General features: G+C 54.9%; 1 protein-coding gene across 1 annotated transcript; it reads right to left on the bottom strand.

Annotated features, from left to right (window-relative positions):
• Window positions 1-6,859: 6,859 nt before the first annotated feature.
• On the bottom strand, window positions 6,860-11,111 carry LOC109775347 (calcium-transporting ATPase 1, plasma membrane-type). Its single transcript, XM_020334098.4, has 7 exons — window positions 10,917-11,111; window positions 10,519-10,573; window positions 8,450-10,398; window positions 8,205-8,363; window positions 7,952-8,123; window positions 7,560-7,852; window positions 6,860-7,480 (listed from the first exon to the last, which is right to left on the bottom strand). The coding sequence occupies exons 1-7, from the start codon at window positions 11,109-11,111 to the stop codon at window positions 7,172-7,174; spliced, it is 3,132 nt and encodes a 1,043-aa protein (XP_020189687.1). The 3' UTR covers window positions 6,860-7,171.
• Between the last annotated feature and the right edge of the window lie 633 nt (window positions 11,112-11,744).

Raw genomic sequence — 11,744 nt, 5'->3', positions numbered from 1 at the left:
GTGCACACTTGAGCCCAAACAGCATAGACACATAGCAGAAGGCTCCAAAGGGAGTGATGAACGCCGTCTTCTCCTGGTCCTTAACTGCCATCTTAATCTGATGATATCCTGAATAAGCATCCAAGAAACTTAAGCGTGCACAACCCGCCGTAGCATCAATGATTTGATCAATGCGGGGGAGAGCAAAAGGATCAGCCGGACACGCCTTGTTCAAATCCGTGTAATCCACACACATCCGCCAGGTGCCGCCCTTCTTGAGTACGAGCACCGGGTTAGCCAACCACTCCGGGTGAAAGACTTCAACAATAAATCCAGCCGCCAAGAGCCGGGCCACTTCTTCACCAATAGCTTTCCGCCTCTCTTCGTTAAACCGCCGAAAGAACTGTCTGACCGGTTTAAATTTCGGATCAACATTGAGAGTGTGCTCAGCGAGTTCTCTAGGTACACCTGGCATGTCAGAAGGCTTCCACGCAAAGATGTCCTTATTCTCACGGATGAACTCGATGAGCGCGCTTTCCTATTTTGGATCCAGATTGGCACTGATGCTAAACTGCTGAGATGAATCTCCTGGAACAAAATCGACAAGCTTAGTTTCATCAGCTGACTTAAATTTCATCGCCGGCTCAGTCTCCGTAGTCGGCTTTTTCAGAGAGGTCATATCTGTTGGGTCAACATTGTCTTTATAAAACTTCAACTCCTCTGTAGCGCAAACAGACTCTGCATAGGCTGCATCACCTTCCTCACACTCCAGAGCCACCTTCCGGCTGCCGTGAACCGTAATGGTCTCATTGTGACCCGGCATCTTGAGCTGTAAGTACACATAACACGGCCGCGCCATGAACTTGGCGTAAGCCGGCCGTCCAAAGATAGCATGGTCTGGACTTCTTATCTTGACCACCTCAAAGGTCAACTTCTCCACCCTGTAGTTGTTCTCATCACCAAAAGCCACTTCCAATTCGATCTTGCCGACTGGATAAGATGACTTACCAGGTACCACACCATGGAAGATAGTGTTTGACTGGCTGAGGTTCTTATCAACCAACCCCATACGGCGAAAAGTCTCATAATAGAGGATGTTGATGCTGCTGCCTCCATCCATGAGTACCTTTGTGAACTTATAACCTCCCACCTGAGGAGCCACCACTAAGGCCAAGTGGCCCGGGTTATCCACCCGGGGAGGGTGATCCTCCCTACTCCACACTATAGGCTGCTCCGACCACCGCAAGTAGCGTGGAACTGCCGGCTCAACAGCATTCACAGCCCTCTTGTGAAGCTTCTGATCTCGTTTGTACAAACTAGTGGTGAACACATGATACTGTCCACCGCTAAGCTGCTTTGGATTGGTCTGATAACCCCCCTGCTGCTGTTGATGACCCTGGCCAGACTGTTGATTAAAGCCCCCTTGACTGCCCTGAGGACCAGAATTTGAGCCGCCCCCCGGGCCATGAAAGCCGCCGGCGCCTGAGCCGCCCCCCGGGCCATTGTAGTTTTTAAAGGCCTTCATGATTGCACAATCCTTCCACAGATGAGTCGCTGGTTTCTCCCTAGAGTCGTGTCTCGGACAAGGTTCATTCAACAGCTGCTCCAGAGAAGGTCCTGACCCACCGCCTCGGGGAGGGGGCCTCCCCTTGCGTCGCTGGTTGTTACCTTGGGAGTTGGCATTGGCTACGAACTCTAGGCTACCATCGGCCTTGCGCTTGCTTCCCCCTTGGTTCCCCGGGTTAAACTGAGGACCCTTGCCATTGCCGTTCTTCTTTCCCTTCCCTGTCCTTTCATCATCTGAAGGGGGATCCTTGGTACCATCGGAATCGGCGTACTTGACAAGAGCCGCCATTAGGGTACCCATATCGGTGCAGTCGCGTTTAAGCCGCCCGAGTTTCATTTTAAGGGGCACAAAGCGACAGTTCTGTTCCAACATTAAGACTGCAGAGCCGGCATCCATCTTATCCGATGAGTGTATGATCTCCTTGACCCGGCGAACCCAATGGGTCGTGGATTCACCCTCCTGCTGCTTACAGTTAGTCAAATCCATAATTGACATAGACTGCCTACAGGTATCTTTGAAGTTTTGAATGAACCGGGCTTTCAGCTCGGCCCAAGACCCAATGGAGTTCGGTGGTAGCCCTTTCAGCCATGTGCGGGCAGTTCCGTCTAACATCATGGTGAAATATTTGGCCATGGCCGCCTCACTGACCTCTAGCAATTCCATAGCCATCTCATAATTCTCAATCCAGGCCGCAGGCTGTAAGTCAGCTGTATAGTTAGGCACCTTCCTAGGGCCCTTGAAGTCCTTAGGTAGTCGTTCATTACGGATAGCTGGCACCAAACAGGGGACACCCCCGGTCCTGGTAGGGATACCCACATCAACGGAAGTCGTCGGATAAGCCGGGGGGGTCTGGTAAGCCATTAATTGAGGCACCTGCTCCGCCTCCTGCCGCGCTTGGTCTGCTGCGTAAAAGGCTCCATTATGAACCGGGCCATGGCCAGGGGGCGGGTCATGGCGTCGGACATTACTTGAGCCGGTTGCTGAGACCATGTGCCGGCTGTAACTCGGGCTCTGGCCTGGGCGAGGGGTCGAGTGGATCCTGTCCCGGCTGTAGGAGTACACCTCTTGCTGTGCCAGTGCCGTCTGCAGGAGTTCCCTGACCCGGCGGGTTTCGATGGCCGCCGGAGAGTCGCCGTCAACGAGGAGAGACGCCAATCGCGCTGCCGCAGCCACCATGTTCTCCAGCGGGTTATCATAATGACCTGGGGGTATTGACACATACTGAGGCGGGGCAGGGGGCACCTGGGGAGGCCCCATCACCCGTGGCTGAATAAGGGGTCCAGACCCGGGCGCAATGACCCCTGGCGGGTTACTAGACCCTGCACCCGTTGTGTTGAAGAGATTGCGTGGATCATAGACCGGCGGGAGTCGAGACTGGGCCTTCTGATGCCTCCTTCTCATGACCTCGTTGGCCGCGTTCTGATCCATTGTGAGTTGGAAGGACTGCGCCTGAATCAGCTGAGTCCGGGCGTCGAGAGCCGCCCGCTCGGCAGCCAACCTGATCCCTTCCGCTGCAAGATCCTCTTTAGCTTTTATCAGATCCAATTTTAACTGTGCCACCTCCGCATCATGCTGAGCTTGATCCGCCGGGTCAACCGTGGCGGTTAACAGGGCCGTCATCTTGTCCGTGAGATCCATCAGCACCTGAGCCGGAGAAGGCACCGGGTTCCCCGATCCAGCAGCGGGGTTTTGAACAGGCTGCGCACCAGCCATAAAAACTCCAACCTGATTTGGCGGCTCAGAAAGGTCCGGAATACTGTCGCCATCGGAACCACCCATGAGCCTGCCATCTTGACGTTGGTACAACGAGTTTGATTCATCGGTGGCCGACTCGCTGTCAGAGCCGGCGGCCGCGTCACCACCAGACCCAGATGGATCCGAGGGCCCTCCATGGATGCACCCCACAAAGGCGCGCCTTAAGGCAGGCCGGGCCCGGGCGGGTCGTGCACGCTGAGCCGTTTCGATGAGATCGGCGCCGAGATCCGGCTCGGGGCCCGGCTCACCAATCTTGCCAATAAAGACATGAATTCCGCCAAAGGGGACCCGGTACCCGTACTCAATTGAGCCGGCATCGGGGCCCCAGTCCGCATCGTCGATGTAGAGCTTGCCTCGACGACTCTTGGTCATCCGGCCCACAGCGTATCCCTTGAGCCCTTCGAAGCTGCCCTTCAAGAACTCAAATCCGCCGTGCGCTGGCCCCACGGTGGGCGCCAACTGTCGTGGAATTGTCACGGCAGATGTCCTCGAGTTAGGACTTAATCGTGGAGCCATCGCAACTAGGAAGCTTGAAGGGGTTATGCGGGACAAGGAACACGAGGGTTTATACTGGTTCGGCCCCTTACGGTGAAGGTAAAACCCTACGTCCAGTTTGAGGTGATATTGATTAGGGTTACGATCGCCAGGGAGCTAAACAGCTATGCCCGGCTCTCGATGGGATTGTTGTCGCCCTTAAACCGCTGCCGGGTCGTCCCTTTATATAAGGAGGTTGACGCCCAGCAGCCCTTAGAGTCCCGGCCGGCTCATAAGAGTGTCCGGCTCGGACTCTCAATCCTACTTGCCTTACACTACAAGTTCTACTATAATAACGATTGCAACTATGGGCCTTAAGCCGTATCCGGGTCTCAGCCCATCTCTGGCCCATCGTCTTGAAACTTGGCTCCGGGCTTCTGGCCACGACCGTACGAGTAACCCGGCCCTTCCTGGCGGGTGACTCTAAGGTCTATATCCTCAACACACACGCAAGATCATGGTGATGCATAGCAATGAGAGGGGAGAGTGTGGTTCACGTACCCTCGTAGACCGTAAGCGGAAGCATTATGACAACGCGGTTGATGTAGTCGTACGTCTTCACGATCGACCGATCCTAGCACCGAAAGTACGGCACCTCCATGATCTGCACACGTTCGGGTCAGTGACGTCCCACGAACTCACGATCCAGCAGAGCGTCGAGGGAGAGCTTCGTCAGGACGACGACGTGATGACGGTGATGATGAAGCTACGGGCGCAGGGCTTCGCCTAAGCACTACGACGATATGACCAAGGTGGATTATGGTGGAGGGGGGCACCGCACACGGCTAAGAGATCAAGGATCAACTTGTGTGTCTATGGGGTGCCCCCTCCCCCGTATATAAAGGAGTGGAGGAGGGGGAGGGTCGGCCCTCTACTATGGCGCGCCCTGGGGAGTCCTTCTCCCACCGGGAGTAGGATTCCTCCCTTCCAAGTAGTAGGAGTAGGAGAGAAGGAAGGGGGGGAGAGAGGGAAGGAAGGGAGGGCCGGCCCCCCACCTTTTCCCTTCCTCTCCTCTATTCCACTAAGGCCCAATAAGGCCCATATACTCCCCGGGGGGTTCCGGTAACCTCCCGGTACTCCGGTAAATGCCCGAACTCACCCGGAACTATTCCGATGTCCAAACATAGGCTTCCAATATATCGATCTTTACGTCTCGACCATTTCAAGACTCCTCGTCATGTCCGTGATCATATTCGGGACTCCGAACTACCTTCGGTATATCAAAACACATAAACTCATAATACGTTGTTCCCTTCCTACATATAAGCTTTAATCAGGCAATTAAAAAAGTTAAATGTATATAGATTATTTTTCATGTATACAAAAATGTATACAAAAAATATACAAGGTGTATGAAAATTGTAGATTATTTATTTAGAAAATGTTAAACGTGTATACCAACATGTTCTTGATGTATATGAAAAATGTACAACGTGCACTGAATATCAGTAGACATCAAACAACACATAATAAAAAAAATTGTACTTAAAAAAAGTTATACATTTATATAAATATGTTGCGGATGTATACTAAAAATGTACATTCTGAGTAAAAAATGTTTATTGCCATGAAAAACATGTTCACCATGTATTTAGAAAAAATGTTGACCATGTATTCAAAAAGAGGTTCAAAACATGTATTTAACAAAAATGCATCATGTATTTATAAAATGGTCAATGTATATTAATAAATTTTTGTACACTAAAAATGTCATCCTGTACTGGAAAAAGTGAACATGCGTTGAACAAAATGTAACTGATAAAAACCGACAAAGAAACGAAGAAAACCATAAAAAGAAAATAAAGCAAATAAAACCAAAAAAAGTAAAAGAGAAACCTAATAAAACCAAAGGAAAAGAATGCAAACAATGAAAAACAAGAAAAGAAACAAAGAAAAACCAAAGTATAGCAAAGGGAAATAGGAAACCATAAGAAATTGATGAAAAAACAAAACAACAAATCATAGAAACAACAAATCGCATGCGGGATGAAGACTGGTCCATCATTGAGGGTCAAAAATGTGTAAGTGCAGTTGTTGAAAGATTAGACCATCTACAGCCGGGCACCTCAAACCCTAGCCACTTTACTTGACTTCCCTCCGCCACCAAGCTCTCGTTCGATGATCTCGAGCCTTCTCCGGCATGGCGGACAGCGGATCCGGGTCCTACATTTCCAGATCCGTCGACCCTGAGCTCATCCCACGCGGCTCCGAGGAGGAGATGATCGTTCGGCTTGCGCTCCACCGCTCACGGGAGGAGGCACGACAGCGCTCGGAGTCCTTTCGTCAGGAATCCATTATGTCCGCCCAAATGGCACATGGAACTGTCGCGAGGCGTGTCACAACTACCTCACCGAAGGCGGTGCGGTCTGTCTGGTGTCCGAATGCTGTGGGGATGCGGAACCCCTCCGTTGGCGCGCCCAGTAGGAGGTGAACGCATGGGCATCTTTCGACACAAACATGGCGGAGCGTGCCCACCTTGCGAGGCAGCGAGCGCGAGAGACGGCGACAGCCCTCGCGGTGGTGGACGTTGGAGAGGCGGAGTCACATTCTTCAGCGCCCCGTATGGCGCACCAGTTCGGGCGCCGCACACGCGTCATGGTGGATGTCGCCGGCTCCTTTCAGGACGGATCCATCATCGATCTGACGTCCACCAGAACCGTCAGGGTTCCAAGCTCTGATGAGGAAGAGTAGGGCATGGGAGAAGGCGATGTCTTGAGTACAGTAAGCCGGTGCGTGTCCCATGCCCTACTCTACCTCGCGGGCCACTGGACCAACACTCTGAAGGGTGCATCCAGCCGCCGGACATGGTCACGGCAGAGCTGGACGAGCTTTGCTTGAAGATCGCTAGGTTGCATGTCATAGTATGGATTTGAGGTTTCTAATTTGAGGTATCCGGTTGTGGAATCGATTATTTAAGATGTGACCGGTCACTGTCCGCAAACGCGTGCGGAAACGTCCACGCGCGCTTGAGAGGTCGGGTTTTTGTAGTCTGTCTGTAGATGCTCTTAGTGGTAACAAGTTTTGGACTTTTAGCAACAATCCTCCTTGGTGTAGCTAAAACTCATCTCTCTATTAGTGAGAAGTTTGTGTATACATGATAAGCAACTGCATTTGTCAAAACTAATCCTAATATCAAAATGCATAACAATGTTTGGCTAGAAAGCACAAAAAATAAACAATGACAAGAAAGAAACTCAAATCTCTCAGAATGGTCATGGCCGCAAGTATGTTCCGGCACGTCCTACACGGAACTGAAGCTGCATGCAAAGATCGTTTGCAAAGGATTAACATATTTTCCTCTTCCTAGAGAGAAACACCAGCAAAAAGTCTTGAAAATCACACGGCGCTCGGGCCGGTGGGGATGGGCTGGTATCCGTCGTGGCGATCCGACGAGCCGTCGCCGGAGCCAACAGGGATGCACTTGAGGATGGCGCCGATGACCAGGCCGACCGACCCGATGAGCACGCTCATGAGCCACAGCCTCCCGCTGAGGTGCACCGTGCCGGCGAACGTCCCCAGCAGCTCCACGAGGATCACCTGGAACCCGACGGTGGCGCCGACCACCGCCGAGAAGACCCAGCTGCTGAAGATGCCGCTGAAGACGTTGGTCTTCTCCATCTCCCGGCTGTTCACCTCGTTGAAGACCTGTATCGTCACAAGGTGAAAGTGTCAGTACAAATTCAGGGATTTGTGTTTCGATCTTGTGTGTAGGAGAGTGTGGTACCTGGCAGAAGACAAAGGTGTTGAAGACGAAGGTGTTGAGCAGTTCCTTGTCGCCGTTCATCTGCAGGAGGCTGTCCCCTCTGGCGAGGAGGACGCCGAGCACGACGAGCTGGAAGATGCTCTGGCCCGCGATGTTCCTCCACATGACCTTGGTGATGAAGTTGTCGCCTCGGCCCACCGGCGGCCTCCGCATCATGTCGTCGCTCGGCGGCTCCGTCGCCAGCGCCAGCGCGCCCAGGGTGTCCATGATCAGGTTCACCCACAGCAGCTGCACGATCGTCAGCGGCGCGCTCCCTGAAACACATTTCAAATTTACGAATGTACTTGATAGAATACCAGGACATGGCAGAGACCCTGTGTGTCAAGAATCAATGGAGGTTCAGTTCTGTATACCTGTGAAAGATGCAGAGACGAAGTTCACCATGAGTGCCACCACGTTGACGGTGAGCTGGAACTGCACGAACTTCTGGATGTTGATGTACACGGAGCGTCCCCATTTGGCCACGTTGATGATGGTGGAGAAGTTGTCGTCCATGATGATCACGTCGGCGTTCTCCTTGGCAACCTGCTCCGGCGTAAACAAGGAGTGTAACCTCATTGGCATAAGGAAGAGTGGAAGATAGCAGGGCAGTACGACGTTACAAACCTCTGTTCCGGCGATGCCCATGGCGAGGCCAATGTCAGCCTCGTGCAGCGCCGGCGCGTCGTTGGTGCCGTCGCCGGTGACGGCCACCACCTCGTTGAACATGCCCCTCAGGTTGGTCACCAGCGTGTGCTTGTCCAGCGGCAGCGACCGCGCCATCACCTGCACGACACACCAAACAGTGTCACCGTCGGCATCAACTTCTTCCAAGAAGCAGAGCATGGAGAATGGTGGTAGAAGATACGTGCCTGGATTTTTGGTATGATCGCCCTCATCTGGTCGGGGCTCATCTGCCGGAACTCGGGGCCCTCGATGGCGACGCCGTCCGCAGTGAGGATGCCGCACTCCCTCGCGATGGCCTTGGCCGTGCTGATGTTGTCGCCGGTGACCATGCGGACGTTGATCCCCGCGACGTGGCAGGTCCTCACGGCCTCCCTCACGCCCGGCCGGAGCGGGTCCTTGATGCCGAACACGGCGATGAGCGTGTACCCGTCGTTGGGGACCTCGTTCTCGCCGCCGACGTCCTGGTACGCCAGGCAGAGCGTGCGCAGCGCCTCGCACGCGAACTTGTCGATGGCGCCGGCCACCTGCTTCATGTAGTTCTTCTCCGCGAGGGCCACGATGCTGCCGTGGCGGTCGACGACCACGCTGCTGCACCGGCGGAGCACGACCTCCGATGCGCCCTTGAGGAACGCGCGTGGCCGGCCGCCGGCGTTCGGGGACGCGACCACCACGGCCATCGTCTTCTTCACCGAGTTGAACGGCTCCACCTTGAGCTTCGCGGCGGCGGTGTGCTCGATGCAGGTGTTCTTCTCCACCCCGAGCCCGAACTCGAGGATGGCCGACTCGGTGGGCGTGCCCATGACGCTGGTCTTGCCGTCCTTGCCGCGCACGACCTCCGAGCCGGAGCACTGGAAGACGCCCTCCAGAAGAAGCTTGGCGAACCCCTCCGACAGCGCCGAAGAGGTGAACTCCTCGAAGCCCTTGGCGGTGCTCACCGTGGTCGCCCCGCCGGCAGCCCAGACTTTCTCGACGACCATGTGGTTCGTGGTGAGCGTGCCCGTCTTGTCGGTGCAGATGCAGCTGGCCGAACCCATGGTCTCGCACGCCGAGAGGTGCCGCACGAGAGCGCGCTCCTGCATGAGTTTCTTCATGGCGAACGCCAGGCTGAGCGTGACGGCGAGCGGCAGGCCCTCTGGTACCGCGACCACGATGATGGTGACTGCGACGGCGAAGAAGTTGAGCACCGACAGCGCGTCCGCCATCCCCCATGTCACCAGGCCGCCTGGGGAAGCAGCCTTGCCGATCAGGAACCTCGCCATGAGCACGGTGAAGGTGAGCACCGCGAAGGCGAGCCCAATCTTGCCGATGATGGTGGCCACGCCGTTGAGCTTCACCTGCAGAGGCGTCTCGTCCTCGCCGCCCTGGCTCAGCGTCTCCATCAGGTTGCCCCACTCCGTCCGCATCCCCACCGCCGTCACCAGCATCCTCGCCGAGCCGTCCTGCACCTTGGTCCCGCCCAGCAGGAACCGGTTCGTGGCCGACACGTGCACCGGCTCGCTCTCGCCGGACAGGCTCGACTCGTCGACGATGAACGAGTAGCCATCAATGAACAGCCCGTCCGCCGGCACCTGGTCGCCGATGGACAGATGCACGATGTCGCCGACGACGATGTCGTAGATGGACACCTTCTGCCGGAAGCCGTCGCGCGTGACCTGGATCTCGATCTTCTTCTTCTCCCGGTCGAGGTCCCGGAACTGCAGGGACTGCTTGTAGTCGCTGGCGGCGGTGATGGTGACGACGAGGGAGATGGTGAGCATGATGCCGAGGCCGTCGTACATGCCGCCCGGCCACCCCTCGGTGGCGATGCCGATGACGACGGAGACGACGGCGCAGAACGCGAGCAGCATGAGCGTCGTGTCCTGGCTGGCGTCCCACAGGTACATCCAGAACGTGCGGGCCGCCTTCTCGGGGTAGTGGTTGGCGCCGTAGACCTCGCCGCGGACGCCCACGTCCTCGGACCGGACGCCGTCGGCGAGGGAGACGTTCACCTTGCGCGCCAGGCCCTCGACGCCCTTGTGGAGGCGCAGGCTCTTGGTGTCGTGGCCGCGCACCAACGAGGCCAGCTCCTCGGCACTGATGGAGAAGCCGCTCTGCCGCGCCAGCTCCGACAGCGGGTGCTCCACCCTGCGGGCGGCTGCGCCGGGGCACCGGAGAAACATCGCCATTGTTACGATCGATCAGAGGAATATATTTGGACATAAATCAAACTAATGGGATGTTTATGGGAGGTTGCCGGTGATGCAGACCAACATACCATCGATGAACTGCAGAGCGGCCTTCTGCACGTAGAGAGCTACACGAAGCTTTTCCTGTGAAGATGCAACCAAACATCAGATGAGAAAATTTAAGCCTGGTCAAGACGAATTTAAGCCAGCTTAATTCTACCACGTAGGTTACACAGACGGTCAATCTCAATCTATTGCAGAGCTATTGCTAACAAATTGCACGTTGATTGATGTGATCCACGTAACTGCCGTCCACGCGGATCAAGATCAATTGCAACTAATTAATCCAATTAATAAGTTTCTAGATCAGGAGCCATGCCATGATGCATGCATCGGCGTTGCAGGGCAGTAGATCAACCAGCTAACTCGGCTGAAAAGAACGCGCACGAGATCGAGACTGTATCATCAGATGGATAGATCGACGAACCTGGATGTTGCGGCGCTGCGTCTCGGCCTGAGATCGCTTGTCGAGGTCAGGGACCATGCGAAAGCGGCGCCGCCGGTTCTTGACGAGCGTGCCGACGGCCTCCCGCCACCGGCGCTGCGCGTCCTCCGACGGGTTTTTCGGCGGCATGTCGAATGTCTTGAGGAAATCCATGGACTTTTTACGTAGATAAGACATGATTGATGATGAGCAATCTAATTGATTGATTGATCAACTCTCTTGCAGTCCGCCTCTCCCTACACTTCTTCTCTATCCCCGAAACTACCTAGGAAGCGTATGAACGTTGGAAACTGCGAGTCCTATTTCCATGGTATTCTGTTGCTTTCATGCATCCCACAATCGACGCGGTTCACATCGCACAGATAGTGGATCGGCCATATAGCTGATAAATATAGCTTTGTCTAATTTTAGTAGGTTGTTCAGTGGGCCAGAATATTTCTTCTTTGGACATTGTAAAAAATAATGAAAAAGAGTTGCTACATTCCCTCCCTGTCTAAAGCCTAAGAATTCTTAAGATATATCTTAAGATATTGGAAAACGCTTCCTTCCAACCGATGGATTTCTCGCTCGCGTACGCCGTCTTCAGCGCGCGCCACGCGTCCGATGGGCCCACGCACCGCTTAACTCTCTTCCTCCCTTATCTCTTCCGCCCGATGCGCTCCCACCCTGGCCAAATCGCCCATGAAAAGACTACAGCGCGAGATGCAGCCGGCGAAGGCCAAGTCGGCGCCGGAGCCCAAGAACAAGGGCGCCGCGGCGCCCGCGCGGGCGCTGGCGGCGGAGGCCTTCACGGCGCGTGAGCTCGACGCG

Source organism: Aegilops tauschii, chromosome 3, assembly GCF_002575655.3.
Source record: "Aegilops tauschii subsp. strangulata cultivar AL8/78 chromosome 3, Aet v6.0, whole genome shotgun sequence".
Taxonomy (NCBI): domain Eukaryota; kingdom Viridiplantae; phylum Streptophyta; class Magnoliopsida; order Poales; family Poaceae; genus Aegilops; species Aegilops tauschii.
This window is presented reverse-complemented; position numbering and strand designations above follow the sequence as displayed.